The sequence below is a fragment of the Sinocyclocheilus grahami genome, unplaced genomic scaffold, assembly GCF_001515645.1.
Source record: "Sinocyclocheilus grahami isolate Dianchi unplaced genomic scaffold, SAMN03320097.WGS_v1.1 scaffold29.1, whole genome shotgun sequence".
NCBI classification, from domain to species: domain Eukaryota; kingdom Metazoa; phylum Chordata; class Actinopteri; order Cypriniformes; family Cyprinidae; genus Sinocyclocheilus; species Sinocyclocheilus grahami.
The window spans coordinates 2100304-2117411 of record NW_015505208.1 but is presented as its reverse complement, the minus strand read 5'-3'; the positions used below and the strand labels follow the sequence as shown (position 1 = coordinate 2117411).

Here is a 17108-nt window from a genome sequence, read left to right as displayed (position 1 = left end):
GCAGTGTAGAGTAGCGCTTGTTGTTTGTCGTTTCTCTGATCACAAATGCAGACATGGTTTTATGTTTACGCAGCGCGTTATGCAACGTGTAAAAAGACAGTATAAGTCAATATAATCAGTAATTATGTCCCCACTGGATGCAACAAATGCCTTGTTTATTTTGTCTCGTCGCGCCGGGACACGGCATCACAGTATGGTAAGGGGCGTAACATTTCCGTCACACGCTTGAGGTATTCGGCCAATCACAATGCACTGAATAGTTGGCCAATCAGAGCACACCTCGCTTTTCAGACCGATGAGCTTTGTAAAAATCGACACATTTCAGAAAGGTGGGGCATAGAGGAGAAACAATAATGTACATTATGTGGAAAATAATGTGTTTTTTTAACCTTAAACTGCATAAACACATTTCATTACACCAAATACACAAAATAATGTTGTTGTTTTTTAGCAACATCATATGATCCTTATTCATTTATTTTATTTAGTTAACTTCAAAATGAGTTTAAAGTGCTATTTGTCAGCTATAATTTATCAGGGTAACATTTATAACAGAACATTTTGCATGGCTCCTCACAAAGCTTGTGTTCGAATGGAAATGAATTCACTGGGAACAAAGGAGTTCTGTCATTCAAGCAACTCTGAAGTCTGCTTCCCATGTGGCCAGTCACATGACCATATTCCAACATGACATTCAACATGATATTCAAAATGGCCTATTTTAACAGTTCAACTAGTGTATTTTTATGGAAATTGTTAATTTTAAGTGGTACTTTAAAAAAATTCTCATTACTGTGCCAAGTGTCAAATAAAAACCCCATTACAGTGGTCAGAAAAGATTTTCCAAATGATTAATTCCTCCTTGTCAAGATTGTCAGAAATTAAATTGACCCTTGAAAAAATGATTGGCCCTGAATTTCCTCTTGGATAGTAGTACAAAAACACATTTTCTATGTAGACGACAATAGCATCACAGACTAGCACCTTTAAATACTGAAATTACCTCATGTTTGTATATAAACTGATAACCAGTCGAAAGGACTTTAAATGCAGCAGCTGTAACATTGTTGGTTTAGTTGATTTTGTGATGCGAGATCAAAAATGTGACTTGACTTTTCATGTTCTTACAGGCAGAGGCTGGACCAGATGCGAGAGATGTATGACCGTGCAGGCGAGATGGCCTCGTCCAATCCGAGTGAGGATGTGGAGGGTGCTTTGACCGGCAGTGACCCGTTCTATGACCGCTTCCATTGGTTCAAGCTGGTTGGGAGGTATGCTAATCACCTAACCTTGTTCCATGAATTGAGAAATGATTAAGCATGTTAAACAGAAATCATTATGTCCTGTGGTTTTAAATACTGTAAAATTAGGCTTAATTCTTCACAAACATTTTGCATGTTTTGTGGTTGAAACAAGGTGTCAGTGTGTGAGAATTTTTGTTTCATTTGTTTGTAAAGATCTGCTCTCTTAGTGAAAGAGGGAGCCCATAAATCATTCATGACATCTTTGTTTAGTCATTAACACTGTTAGTTTTCTCTTCATATTTAAATCACCCTTTTTATTCACATGATTTTTTCTTTGTTGGTTTTGCATTGTTTTCCCAGTCATAATGTGCTTGTGTTTTGCTGTTTGCTGGTGTAGTGTTTGTTTATTTATTTATTTATTTTTTATTTTTGTGCAATGTTTTCATCCATTTGTCATTATTTTAAACGTTCATTTCATATGTAGATTGTTTTTTGTTCTTCTGTGCACATTATACACATTGTAGAATTCTGATTATTGTCCATGTTTTATTTCCATAATCAAGATTAGAACAGTTTCTTTTGTAAAATTTAAAAACTTACTGCATTAAGTAAAAAATAGCAATTAATTATTCATGTACCTGCTATGTTTATAGTTTTTTTATTGTGTAGTCGTGGCCTTAAATGTGGGTCATTTAAATAATCCTGTAAACTCTTGCTTGTGCCTGCATCCTACCCACGCACCTTTTTTTTTAGCTCACCTATTTTTCACGGTTGTGTGAACGAACGTCTGGCCGACCGCACTCCCTCGCCCACCTTCTCCACCACCGATTCTGAGATCACTGAGCTGGCCGATGAACGGCAGAGCGAGATGGAGGATTTCATGGATGACGAGGCTTTTGTGGACGACACCAGCTCAGACACTGGGACCGAGGAAGGCTCTGACATCTTCAGCGATGGGCAGGACCCCTTCTATGACCGTTCCCCATGGTTCATCCTGGTGGGCAGGTTGGTGGTGGCCACTGCTCGGGGGGAAACCTGAAAAATGAGGGCTGGAAAGAGAAAGAATGACGAAGAGAAATGGAGACAGTTGTGTGGCTCAGTGTGTTAATGATCTAAAGATATTTTAGAGACTGTAAAAATGAATTAATTTTCTAGTCATGTGAGATCAGATCTGACCTACGAAATGGCTCACACGGCTATACCAGAATCCTCCTCCAGTTCTCCACAGCCTACATTTAACCTCCATCTGTCTGGTTTGGTTTAACATTAGCACTCGAAACCTTAGTACACATTTGTGTTTGTTTTCATTCATTGTATTTATTTTAATCGGGCTGTAAATCGATTCAAATGTGTTATGGTTAGCGTCCAGTTCCTTTTTGAGACAAGAAAACTGATCAGAATGCACTGCTAAGTGCTAATACAAAGAAACACAAATGTAATAAAAAAATTCAATATTAAAACCATGTTCACAGCACTTTATGGACTTAATCTTTCATATGCAGATTTTTAGCCACCGGCCTGCTGCATTTTGTTCTCTGCTGGTGTTCACATTAACATTTTTATGAATGACAGTGTTTCACTTGTGGGTGTTATTGCACTTAGCCTCAATGGGAATTCAATTTCACCATACAAGAATGCAAATTACTTTTGTTAAACATCCCACCTGGATGTTTCTCCATTGGTCTTTCTCCTTTGACTGAGAAACAAATGCTTTGCTAGGGACTATTGTGAATGTATGTATATAAGACACAGACACTTGAACACAAGGAATGCTCAGATCAGTTAAACAAAAAAATATATCTAAGAGCTTTTAAAAATAACATTGTAACAATATGTTGTTAACTTTGATTTACAGCCCCAGTTTCTTTATTTTTGTTACTTTAATCATTTATTGTTCTTGTATATTAAAATATTAAATTGTGTTTATTTGTTTAATGTTTATTTAATTTTGTCTGTATTTTTTTTCCCTTTAACATTAATCTTCATTGAGTGTTCTAAAGAGCTGTTATTTATCAGCCAGCTGATCAAGCGAGATGGATAGAGGAGGAGAGAGGCAATGTAGTCTGGATCGATGCAGAGGCGTAAATGGATCTGCGTCATTGTGACTTCGCTGATGCGCTACAGTGATGGCTCTCCTCCATCTTGGCCTTGAGGCTGCCTATAGGGGGGAGGAGGAGCTCTGACTGCAAACAGCTCCTGAAATTCAGACTATGTGTGCCCCCTAGCCTCTGAAAATAGAAAATATTCTAATACAATCTCTTATTTGGTTGCCCTTCTTTTTTTTGCCATTCAATTTTAAGGTTGACGGATTCGTTTTCTGTCTTTTGTTATTTAGTGCCGTGTTTTATTTGCGTCAGCTCTTAGTAAATGTGTCTGACACATCATATCCATTATTCTCTGATGGTGTTAATCAGGGTAATGGAGATGAACCCATGGCCCTGCAGTGAAAGGAAGTCACTGTGCTTAACTGCTCGGCTGTGTTTACACATCTCCTGTACCCTCCATACTAATACATATGGTTCTTGGTACATGTTGTGTGTGCATGAGACAGGCGGCGACGGTTCTCAGGGCAGAACTACAATTGTCGTTCTTTTTCCTCCAGAGCCTTCGTGTACCTGAGTAACCTGCTGTACCCTGTGCCTCTGGTGCACCGTGTCGCTATAGTAACAGAGAAGGGAGAAGTGCAAGGATTCCTGCGAGTGGGGGTCCAAGCCATCGCTGGTGAGCACTGCTCTATATTAATGAATTAATTAAGACTCCGCTCAGATTTAGTTAAGCACAGTTGATATCAATCTGATGTGCTTTATAAACATTCAGTCCTTTAAGTTGTTTTTTAACTGATCTTTGGAACTTGTGTCCTTTATCTTTGGTATTTGTGTTTTTGTAGCTGACGAAGAGGCTCCTGATTATGGATCTGGTGTGCGTCAGTCGGGCACTGCTAAGATTTCCTTCGACAATGAGTATTTTAAAAAGGTACTAGCCAGTCCAGCATTTGAGACCTCCTGAGTTTTTCTGTTATTTTAACATGAGTAGATGTATACATGGCAAAATTTAAGAAAAAAAATCTTGTGTATATGTATTATCTAGTGTTGGGAAGGTTACTTTGGAAATGTAATAGTTTACAGATTACAAGTTACCCTATGTAATAAGTAGTGTAACTGTTTTAATTACTTTTTTTTTTTTTAAAGTAATGTAATTTTGATTACATTTGATTACTTTTTTTAATTTAAATTTTTTTCTACATTTTTCTAAACCGTTAATTGTTTTCAAATATTTAAACAGGCAGGTTTAACCTTACAGTAGTACTCAACGGTGATTACTGTCAGACTTTCAAAATCCTTCATCACTTGAATTACGAAGCACAGCCACCACAAAATCAGACTTTAGCACCTCTTTTTACTTTGAGATCATTCTGAGGTTAAATACAGATTTAAAACCATAACATAATATAGTTTAAAAGCTATGATACTGTTTTTGAAATTGAGTCGTTGCATAGCTATAACAGGAAACAGGCATTTTCTAACCGATTACAGTTACATTTATTTTGCAAATAAATTATGTAATTCTGTTATGTAACTAGTTAGTCTCCAACACAATGTTGCCTCAAGTATGACATTTGTACTAATTTCTACAAGGTGTGAATTGTTGGTGGTCATTTTTGTGATTGCTGCCTTGGTATTTTATTTCCTTTCTTTTTTTCTCCCTCTCTCTTTTACTCTTTCACCATCCAGAGTGATTTCTCCTCCGTGGTCCTGACCCGCTCTGGCCTGTCTTTAGAAGAGCTGCGTATTGTGGAAGGTCAAGGTCAGAGTTCGGAGGTCATCACCCCTTCAGAAGAGATGAACAGAATAAATGACATGGGTGAGTGTAGGTGCATAGTCCAGCTGGCAGCCCCTGAGTTCTGAACAAAGCCGTTCAGTCCGAGTGAAAAGAAATGCTTACACATCCAGACCATGCTGTTGTGTTATGCTATGTCGCGTTTGATTTACAAAGCCTCAGTGAACCAAAAGCTTTGGGACCAAACTGATTCTTCTAGAAGGTTTTAACAGGTCAATAAAAGTCGTCCATGGAAACAGATTTATAGACACTGTTTATTAAAAATGTCAGATAATATCAAATAACTATCAAGCTGGTCCAGTTTGCCAGAAGCACACTCTAATAGTGGTGATAAATAGCTTAATATATAAAAAATTATGTAACTGCTTTCTATATAAAATTGGTCTATATATAAAAACGTTCTATATAAAATAGATTTCTAGGAATACATACAAGAAATGCCCAAGAAAATCAACCAAAATCAACAATTAACCATTTATAGATCCTTTTACTTAAACTAATATTATTCATATTTGTGCATGTGTTTTGTGTCTAAAAGACTTGAAGCTTGGGAACGTGGACACAAAACTGGGTGACGGCTTGGCAGAGCATCTGGAAGTGGGCAGTATTTTCACTTTCCGCATCACTGTTCTGCAGGCGAGCAGCGTCCCGCCCGAGTACGCAGATATCTTCTGCCAATTCAAGTGAGTCAGCCTGTCTCTATGGCAACCCTTCTTTCCTGTGTCATTGGTCTTTATTCAGACAGAGCACACACACACACCTCCACATAAATCATGCAATCGCACAGTCACGCTTCTCTTAGTAATCCGGTCTCATGCTGCCAACAGTTTCCTCCATCGTCACGATGAGGCGTTCAGCACAGAGCCCCTGAAGAACACGGGCAAAGGTGCCCCGCTGGGCTTTTACCACGTACAGAATGTAAGTGTTGAAAGCGGCGAGAGAAACAAGGTTTTGAGGAGGAAATTGAACATGATGGTGGCATAACTATAGGGTGGCCATATGTGCCATTTATACGGGACACGTCCTGGCCATGATTTGTATATCGCCTAAAACATCTAAAGTTGTTTGACCAATAACATGCAGGTATTGTACATAATCGACCAATCGTGGCACGCGACGCGTGAGAAGGTGAGAATGATCAAAGCGATGCAAATACGTGCACGTGTTTGTTCATTCGTTCCACCTGAAGCTGCGCGCCATATCGTTGTATGACACCAAAGTACCGCGAGAGTGATTTAAAAGCATAAGGAGTGGTCTGCTCTGCTCTCGTGAAATAATGTCATACTGCGATCGATTTGCACAGTGCTAACAGCCAAAACCTGGATATTTTAGGCAATATAGAAATCCTGGCAAGGGTGCGTCCCATAAAAATGGCCCGTATGTTCACCCTAGGCATAACCGATCCAGAGTTGTTCTCATTAAAGTATTTCATCAGGCTAGCTGCGTATACAGAATTATTCCTCATTATTATACATTATTAGGCAAATATGCATGTGTTGTTAACTTATTTATCTGGTTTTCACATCCAGATCTCAGTGGAGGTGACAGAGTCTTTTATTGAGTACATAAAGACCAAGCCAATTGTGTTTGAAGTGTTTGGCCATTACCAACAGCACCCACTGCACATTCATGGACAGGAAGTGGTCAGGTAACAACCTGTCGTCCAGTATCACAAATTTGATTAACATAATCATATATTTAGCATGAAAGCATTCAGTATTTTAAGTGCATTTCAGGGCCATAACCACATTAAGGGTGACTAAGGATGAATTTAAGGTGACATTAAGGGTCAATGGTATTTTTAAGTGACTGATGATATAAAATTTTACAATTGTCAAATATGAAATTGAAACATCTTTTATAGTTTTTACAGTGCTGTAATGTTTATTTTTGTTTCAGTCTTAGTGATTTTAGTAATTCAACTTAAAGTAACTTATTTCAGTTAGTTGCAGTATTTCTCATTCTTTCAAATTTAATTTTTATCTGATATTTATATATAATTCAGCTTTATTTCAGTTACCAAAATTGATTGATAGATTTTGTTTTAGTTAACAATAACCCTACATTGTACTTTTTAATTATTCAGTTTTGACATGAAAATAGCCTTTGATGTTGATATGGCATTAAAAAAATAAAATAAAGGAATGACAGGAAAGCTTTTAAAATGTAAAATGTCCAATGTAAGTTCTGTCAACACATTTCACAAGTCAATATTATTTCCCTTTGTTATTGACAACATGTTGATGGAGCTTGATTTGTATTAAACCAAGAATATTACATTAAACTATTACAGTGAATATATTAATAAAATAAGTAACTGAGACATATATATTGTATAGTTGTTTTACAGCATATCTTAGTTTAAAAAACATCGCATGAATATAGCAGGAAATAAATGTTCCCTTAATCATGACTATGTGGTTATGCCCATGGTGGACTGATTAAATCAGCATACAGATTAATATTATTATAATTATTTTTTACTTGTCTAATTAATATTTTGCTTCTCTTATAGCCCTTCTCAGCCTTCTAGAAAGTACTACCCCCCACCTATGCCTTTGTCTAAACCAGGTATGATGGCAGCTACTATATAACTCCAAAATTACATCTCAATTTGTCTTCATAAAGAACATCACATGTTCATTAAGTCAGCTTGAAGGGTCTTAAATTTGCATAAGTAATAATAAAGCAGATTCCTTGAATAATACTCGCCCGGAGCTTGTATGCTCCTCTATCTCCCTTCATATTATTAGTGTAATTCATTACATGATTCATTAAACAAGGAACTACCTCACAGTTCACAATGCTGTAATCTGTAACTCTTTCGTTCGGTATGGTTATCTCCTCTCAAAAGGGCTCCGGATCTCATTTATGCAGCAAGTCGGTTTGAAAGACGCAGCTGTCAGCCGTTCCTGTCCAGACTGTTGTTTTTTTTGATAGGGAACAAATCTCCCTTTGCGACCAAAAATAAAACAGAGGCCGTAGCCTTGAAGTGTCATCAATCCTGACGGTGTATTGATCTTCACCCCGAGCTGTCATTCTTTAATATCGCGATATGAATCTAGAGGTGCTACAGTTCAGTTGGAGATAATTGGAAAAGCTGTAGAGCTCTTTGTGATTTATAGATTGTAGATGCAGAGTGTAAAACCCCCCCTCTTTTAACACCTGTCATATAAAATTTCATTCAAAGAGCTGTTAAAAGTGGTTTGAGTCTCCATGTGCCACTCAGGAATTGAAATAATAAAAATCTCCTAAAAAGGTTGGAATTTTATAGCTCAAGATAACAAAATAGTCTAAATGGCATTTTGACAGCCAGAAAGTGTCCATTTTTACTAACATTTTGAACATTATATGTACAGTTTCTGTATATTTATATATAATTCGTTTTAATAGTAAATATATATATTTAATTTGTTTATTATATATAATACATTACTGTTTAAAAGTTTGGGGTTGGTATGATTTATTTATTTATTTTTAAGTCTGTTAAGTAGACTCGCCAAGACTCCATTGATCAAAAATACAGTAATATTGTGAAATATTATTACGATTTAATTAACTATTTTCTTTTGATTACATTTCAAAATGTAATTTATTCCTGTGACAGCAAATCTGAATTTTCAGCAGGCGTTACTCCAGTCTTCAGTGTCACATCCTTCAGAAATCATTCTCATATGCTGTTTTGGTGCTCAGGATTCTCTGACAAAGAAAATTCAAAAGCAGCATTTATTTCAAATGTGTGTGTGTGTGTGTGTATATATATATATATATATATATATATATATATATATATATATTGTAACAATGTACTGTAAGTATTTACTGTCAATTTTTGATCAGAAAAAGAAAACTTACTAACCGTAAATCGTTGAATGGTAGTCCATATTTTTATATTTTATCTTCAAAATAAATGTCACTTTGATATTTAACATTTTGTTAGAATGCAAAGACATTTTTGTTAAAATTCACAAATTTTTTAAGCGTCCAAATAGTTTTTGGGGCAACTGCATACTTCATCTTTTCCATTTCTCACATCTCCATCTTTGTCTCTTTCATTTCAATCCTCATCCTCACCCCTCTCACCTGGTGTCATCCGCCCAGACCATGCACGTAAGATTGAGTTGATCAGGTACCTGATGAGCGGGTACGTGCACGGCCAGGTGTTGGACAAGCTCTCGGAGCACGCCAACGCACTGGCCTCCACAGCCGTCGCCAGCCTGGAGGAAGGGGCAGATGAGCTGTCCCACTTCCCTTTCCTCCCTGTACCCAACAGCCCCGTTCTCAGAGTGCGCAAACACAACGGTTGGTACAGAGCCTCAAAGGCCCAGAGTAGAGTAGATCGATAGCGATTGGCTCTGTGCTGTGCTTTAATGTACTGTGACACTAGTGTCGCCCTTCATCCCCACCCGATGACAGAATCCCAGTGGACGTTCTTTTAAATGTAGATATTCCTGATCCTGAAGATGAGCTAAAAAGGCTTTTCCTTGAGCTGCTGTGTTTTTAAGTGTCACTCTCCCTTATTTTCCCTCCCTGGTTGATCTAGACTGCAAAGACAGCTGCTTGGGGTTTCCTTTTGTGTTACTTTGAAAGTGTACTGCTAATTAAATCATGTTAGGTGTTTTCCATATGTTCTTTCTAGCTTCTAGCTTTTTTTTTTTTTTTTACACAAATGACTCTAGTCACACAAGTGTTTTTCTTCCGTCTCTGAGCATAAGGTTTCCTGCAGCTTTCCCCCAGGGCCATTGTCTCCCACCTAATCATACTGTAGAAATACAGCAGATGGCTGCAGGAAATGGAGTGCCGCCCTTTAGCTGCAGTTTTAGGAGCAAATCAGGCTGTATTGATTTTTCCGATGTAGTGTAGAATTTCTAGTGGCCGATTTTCCAAAGCCTACATTATGACCCTCCTTTCTCACATTATGTGACTCATGCTCATGTTGTTGAATCGGTCACATTTGGCATTTTTTATGGATATTTATAGAACCTGGCCTTTTTAGTAAATAAATTAGGCTTATTTTAAACACATCAGCCATAGGTACACAATATTCCAGCCTTATTAATGTTCTACTTTCCTTGCAGTGCCAGCCACCAAACTGAACACCATTACCAAGTCTAACCTGGGTCAGTGGGTGAGCAAGTATGACCTGCTGGCCTGGTTCGAGATCAGTGAACTGGAGCCCACTGGAGAGTAAGTGAAATATAAGTATTTATATCTACATGCACGCCTGAGTATTTTGTATAAATATGTTGCTATAAAGTCTGTTTGCGATTTATATAAATTGTGTGTTGTGTATTGCAGTTATATCCCAGCAGTAGTAGATCACACAGGAGGTCTTCCCTGTCATGGCACGTACCTTTTGCACCAGGTATTTATTCTTTCTATTTATGCTTTAACTAACTAATGGGAGTATAAATATTTTCTCTTAAAATGAATGGTTTTAGTTCTTTTTTGACATTATTATCATTACCTAATTATATTTATACACTATCAGTCAAAAGTTTTTGAACAGTAAGATTTTTAATGTTTTTTAAAGAATTCTCTTCTGCTCACCAAGCCTGCATTTATTTGATCCACAGCAAAAACAGTAAAATTTTGAAATATGTTTACTATTTAAAATAACTGTTTTCTATTTGAATATATTTGAAAATGTTGTTTATTCCTGTGATTTCAAAGCTGACTTTTAGCATCATTACTCCTGTCGCACGATCCTTCAGAAATCAATTCTGATTTGCTGCTCAAAAAACATTTATTATTATTATTATTATTATTATTTTGAAAACAGCGGAGTATCATTTTTTCAGGTTTCTTTGATGAATATCATTTCTATTTCTCTGAAATAGAAATCTTTTGTAACATTACAAATGTCTGTATCACTGTTGGTCAATTTAAAGCATTTTAAATAGTAAAAATATTGGCTCAAATAAATGCAGGCTTGGTGAGCAGAAGAGGATTCTTTAAAAAAACATTAAAAATCTTACTGTTCAAAAGCATTTGACTGGTAGTGTATATATTCAAAAATTTGCTGTACATACAAATATAATGTACTGCAAACATGCAAAAGCAATAGACTAGAATTTTTTTTTAAAAACGGTGCATAATATATTGAATTATAATTGAATATTAAATTATCAATGCATTACATTTCCATAGATCTGTGCATTGCAATGCAATTTAGTCTTGTGCATCGTGTTGTTCTGTCTCTCCAGTTGCTGTCTGTGAATCTGTAGTTTAGCTTAAGGATCATGTTCACTGTCCTTAGCCAAGGACATATAAATGATTCAAATTGAGATTGCTTTTAATAACCTGTGTTGTTTGTTTTCAGGGCATTCAGCGTAGAATAACAGTCACTCTGATCCATGAGAAGGGCTGTGAGCTGCACTGGAAGGACGTCAGAGAGCTGGTGGTTGGTGAGTATAAATTTTGTCCTAAAATCTTAAATGGAAGAAATAATTGCTGTTAGCAAAGCTGGATTGTTCTGTTGACCAATCAGAAGCCAGGACCTGAAATAACCATTTTATAAAGAGTATAATAAAGGCTACAGCCATCTCACATCGATTGTTGTGTCTGTTGTAGGTCGAATTAGGAATAAGCCAGAAGTGGATGATTCGGCTGCAGACGCAGTCCTGTCTCTCAACATCATCTCAGCTAAAAACCTGAAATCTTCTCACAACTCCAGCAGGTATGTTTAGTTTAGTTTGTTTACATAGCACAATAAAACAACAGTTGTTGACCATAGTGTTGTACAAAAATTGTAGAATCAATATAATAAAACACCAATCAAAACAATAAAACTGCATACGATTACATGGTACATACAGAGGAAAAACAAGCACAGGATGACTCCAATATTCTAAACCTTTTCTAAAGGGTGGATTTTAGGTTTTATCTTAAAGAGAGATTCAGTATGGATAATCTTAATAGATAAAAGGTAGGCTATTCCACAATTTGGGCCAACTATGGCAAAAGCCCAGTCTCCCTTTCTTTTTAATCTTGATCTGGAAACCTTTAATAGTTTCTGATTTGATGACCTTAAACATCTAGCAGATACAGTGGGTACGGAAAGTATTCAGACCCCCTTAAATTTTTCACTCTTTGGTCACAAGTTCAGATAAATAACCATGTTGTGTTTGCTCTCCACATTTGACAGCCTATTAAATCAAGTATTAAGTTCAATTTGTGTGTATGCAGTCAGTGGAAAGTTGACTGTTTCTAAACAGCATAAAACGCCTGCAAATACTCTGCTCACCTAATGCAAATGCATTTCCCCTAACTGCTTAGAATTCAGGAGAGCATGTTGAATATGAGTCACTGTTGGCGTCAGTGAAAGGGAAAAATCCTGCAGGGAGCAAGAGAGCCAGCTAGTGGACCAACCAAGAAACAGCAATTTAACCAATATGCACAGTGCCCAATACAGCTCTATTTATTATGAAAATGTGCCTTTCCATTTAACCAAATGTGTTTTCCATTTATTTCCTTTGCCCGTTTAATCGGAATGCTGCTTTTTGTCTTTTAATTAGTGATTATTTCTGTTGCCTGACGGTTTCTGCTTGTTTTGTCTCTCTTTTTGATCTCATCCTTTTCCTGCTGCGGTTGGACTCGTGATTTTGCTCAGCCTTTGTATTGATAGCGATATAGCTAGGTATCAGAACCACCTCATAAAGCATTTTTACCATTAAAGTGCTTTATGAGACATTTGTGATCTGTAGGTGTAACGGTAGCAAAATTATGTATCTGTGTCATTGTTTTTCTGCTTCTCTCTGAGCTCATTCTATATGATAGTATAAATTAAGGTGAATTTGCAAAAGAGATTTTTTTTCTAATAATCAAAATGACATTTTCTAAATTTAAATGCAAAATCAAGATTTTATTCTATTGGCCCTGAACAATTTAAACTTTTGAAATATGAAAATTGGCATGATATTATTACATTTAACAAATTTAAATATTAAGTGATTTATACCCCACAAATTTTTTTTTTTACTTTTTAAATTTTGTTTTCAACCTTGTTGAGAACCTATAGTATGTCATATGGTTATTTAATATAATATTTTCTTTTATATGCATGGAAATTAATATAGATTTTGCCCTTTTTAAAATAAAATGGCCCATTAAATAATATATAATAAAATTATAAGAAAATTAATATATTATATGAAATCTGTCATGTTTTCTATGTCACTAAGAAAATGACCTTTGATAATGATAATGTAAAATTACCATAGTGTGTTTTTGTTTTTACGTTTGGTAAAAAAAAATTAATTTGTAAAAGTTAGTAGGACTTTTTTTTTTTAAATCCTTTCTTTTGCATATATGACCTCACTTTACAACTATTAAGTAGATGAGCTTTTGCCACCACATTTCTTTAATCAAAGAAAATGAATGTACTGTAGGTGTGACATTAAATTTAATAATGCTCTGCATTCACTATATTACTAAATTTGGCTTGTTAGCAGCTGAATCGATGAGTCTAGATACAGACGCAGACAAGCCTTTATGCATTTATCTGCCATTTAAACAGTGAAATGAGAACAAGAGAGGGAGGAGGTGAGTGAGTGGAGAAAAAGATACAAGGATATTTGAGGATGAGTCACCTGCACCAATCTCTCTGTTTCTCTCTGTCTCAATGTCTGTTCATATAAATCGTGTGCCTTTGCTTATAGTCATCACTGTGCTGTAGTCCTGAGTCACGCACACGCACACTGCTTCAAGCTCACAGCAGATCACTAATAATGTAGCACCTGTCAAATCGCTATGTGACTCGAACACATCAACAAACTATTTAGGCACAGAGATCTCCCAACACCACGTGATGCAGCTGGTATTACACCACCTGTTTTTCACAGTGTTAGAGGAGATTGCCTGTACATTAGCACCATTTGTTAGCTGAAAGTTTGTAGGCAGCATAACTAAAGTGTTTATTGTGATAGCCTGATGCTTACAGATATTCACTGCCGTGTGCAGTTTAAAGTCAGCATGAAATCAAAATCGAACCTATTTACTTTCTTAGTTCATTTCTTTTGGTATTACTGTGAATAATTCATTGGTGAATGTTAAATGAAGAGTGTTAAATGTTAAAGGAAGTAAAAATACAATTTGTTCATTTTAATAATCTCTCATGTATGCTACTGTTTCAAAGTTTTGGGGTCTGCAAGATTTTTTTTCTGCATTTATTTGATCAGAAATACAATAAAAGCAGTAATATTGTGAAATATTATTATAATTTAAAATGACTGTTTTCTGTTGTAATATATTTTAAAATGCCATTTATTCCTGTGATGCAAAGCTGAATTTTCAGTATCATTACTCTTCAGTCTTCAGTGTCACATGATCCTTCAGAAATCATTCTAATATGCTGATTTGCTGCTCAAGAAACATTCCATATTATTGTTAATGTTGAAAACAGTTGTGCTGCTTAATATTTTTGAGGAAACATAATAGATTCTTTGATGAATAGAAAGTTCAAAAGAACACTAATTATTTAAAATATATATTTGAAACAAAAGCCTTACTGTCACACATGAATATTTTAATGCATCCTTGCTGAATAAAAGTATCTGTTTGATTAACAAAAAAAACCCAAACTTTTTGAACGGTTGTGCAAATTTTAAATGATCTAGTCAATTCCCAATGGATAAATCCTGCTTTCTCATTGAATATTCTGTTTCTCTCAGAAATGTCTAATTACAGAAGTAAAGTTGTGAATATCATTTCATGTTGTCTTTAAGCACATCCACACTCAAACACGTGGTGTACGACCCAATTAATCAATTCAGCACCAGTAAATATCTAAAATATAATTCCATGGATATTGTTTCTGAAGCCTAAAATTGCATATACTTCTTTCTGTTCAGGACGTTCTACCGGTTCGAGGCTGTCTGGGACAGCTCCCTGCACAACTCTCTCCTGCTGAACCGTGTCACTCCCTACGGAGAGAAGATTTACATGACCCTGTCAGCTTATCTTGAGGTCAGCCTCGACTCTTTTAAATGACTGGTTCTTTAGAAAGAGGTTAAACAGTATGTAGTATTGACATATGTGCTAACCACTCCCCTGCAGCTTGATCACTGCATCCAGCCTGCCATCATTACCAAGGACATCTGCATGGTCTTCTACTCCAGAGATGCTAAGATCTCTCCTCCACGCTCCCTGAGGAACCTGTTCGGCAGTGGCTACTCCAAAACCCCCGACTGGTAAATTTTTTTTATTTTATTTAATCTCTTTTACCACCAAAAAAAGCTCAAATGTGTCTAAAGGTTAATATACATAAAATACTTTTAGGACATATCCTGCATTTTGGCATGCTGTACTCCATCAAAAACTATTTTAAATAGCATTTTAGCAAGTCTTGTCAAAGACTACATGGAATATTTATACTGTTAAATTAATTTCTTATACTGTAGGACCATTTAAAATCAATTAGTGAAGGCGACATTAAAAATGGTGAAAATGAAATGGCCACTAGTTGCAGGACACACTTTCTTATACATATAAATTTTAAGCTGAAATGAAAGTGATATTGGACATCTTATGCATCAACTCTCTAGAAATGTGAGTCCTCTCCAGAAATGTGTAAAGTAAAGAAACTTTGCTAACACTGTTCTCTGATGTTTCCATTACAGTAATAAAGTGACTGGAATCTATGAGCTAAGCTTATGCAAAATAGCTGACACAGGAAGCCCAGGTAAGATATTCCTGAAAATACTATCCGCTTGTTCAATTTGAAGAAAAAAAAAAATATATATATATATATATTAAATATGTTTTTATTTAGCAAGGATGCATTAAATTGATAGTAAAAATCAATTGTGAAAAAGTGACAGTAAAGATATTTATAATGTCACAAAATATTTTAGTTTCAAATAAATGCTGTTCTTTTGAACTTCACATTTATCAAAGACTTGGTTTAAAAAAATGTATCAGTTTCCACAAAAATATTAAACTGCTGCTTTCAACATTGATGATAATAAAAAATGTTTATTGAGCAGTAAATCGGCATATTAGAATGATTTCTGAAGGATCATGTGATGCTAAAGACTGGAGTAATAATGCTGAAAATTCAGCTTTGCCATCATGAATTATATTTTAAATTGTAAAAAAAAAAAAAAAAAACAGTGATGTGAAATTGTAATAATAAAAAGTTTGCTTTATTTTGATCAAATAAATTCAGCCATGGCGAGCATGAGATTTCTTTTGAAAACATTTTAAAAAATGTATCAACCACAAACTTCTGAACGGTATTGTATACATATATATTTTTATAAATAATTTATAAACGTATACAGACATTAGGAGAGAAGAAAAAAAGACATTTCAAAGGCTCAGATTTTTTTAATTTATAAAATTGATGATTTTTCTAGTTTACTCTGTGTAATGTTAGGGATTTTGCATATTGATATATTGGACCTGCTATATTGAATCATTTAATTGTTCATTTTCAGGTATGCAGCGACGGAGACGGAAGGTTCTGGATACATCTGTGGCGTATGTGCGTGGAGAGGAAAACCTAGCCGGTTGGAGACCCAGAGGAGACAGTCTGATCCTGGAGCACCAGTGGGAGCTGGAGAAACTCGAGCAGTTGCATGAGGTGAGCACAGAAGACAAAAGATCACGACTGAGCGCTGCCACACTTCCTGCTGCTTGTGTTCATCTGCATAAGAGTATCTTACAGGCAGTGGTGATCTCCAGACACTGATGCCCATTTCTGTCCATGTCAGGTGGAGAAGACACGTCACCTGCTGCTGCTCCGTGAGAAACTGTGTGAGACTGCTCCTCCTAAATCCCTGAGCGACTCCCTGTCTCCCAGTCTGAGCAGCGGCACCCTCAGCACCTCCACCAGCATCTCCTCCCAGATCTCCTCCACCACCTTTGAGAGCGCCATCACGCCCAGTGAGAGCAGCGGATACGACTCCACAGACATCGAGAGCTTGGTAGACCGCGAGAAGGAGCTGGCCACTAAGGTAAGCCACCCCTTTTTTTAATTGTTAAATACTGTGTTCCATTTAAAGTCAAATATGAGATATGTCTGGT

General features: G+C 36.1%; 1 protein-coding gene across 1 annotated transcript in view; it reads left to right on the top strand.

The window, feature by feature from the left end:
* Positions 1–17108, top strand: part of kif1b (kinesin family member 1B) — an 82920-nt gene that overhangs the window by 60646 nt on the left and 5166 nt on the right. The window contains exons 24-41 of the mRNA XM_016257018.1: positions 1131–1271; positions 1998–2249; positions 3847–3965; positions 4132–4217; positions 4976–5105; positions 5620–5764; positions 5909–5999; positions 6611–6729; positions 7597–7652; positions 10160–10268; positions 10380–10446; positions 11404–11488; positions 11655–11760; positions 14933–15047; positions 15138–15271; positions 15701–15762; positions 16520–16665; positions 16796–17038. Coding sequence (XP_016112504.1) covers positions 1131–1271; positions 1998–2249; positions 3847–3965; positions 4132–4217; positions 4976–5105; positions 5620–5764; positions 5909–5999; positions 6611–6729; positions 7597–7652; positions 10160–10268; positions 10380–10446; positions 11404–11488; positions 11655–11760; positions 14933–15047; positions 15138–15271; positions 15701–15762; positions 16520–16665; positions 16796–17038 — 2206 coding nt within the window. The remainder of the gene's footprint in view (positions 1–1130; positions 1272–1997; positions 2250–3846; positions 3966–4131; positions 4218–4975; positions 5106–5619; positions 5765–5908; positions 6000–6610; positions 6730–7596; positions 7653–10159; positions 10269–10379; positions 10447–11403; positions 11489–11654; positions 11761–14932; positions 15048–15137; positions 15272–15700; positions 15763–16519; positions 16666–16795; positions 17039–17108) is intronic.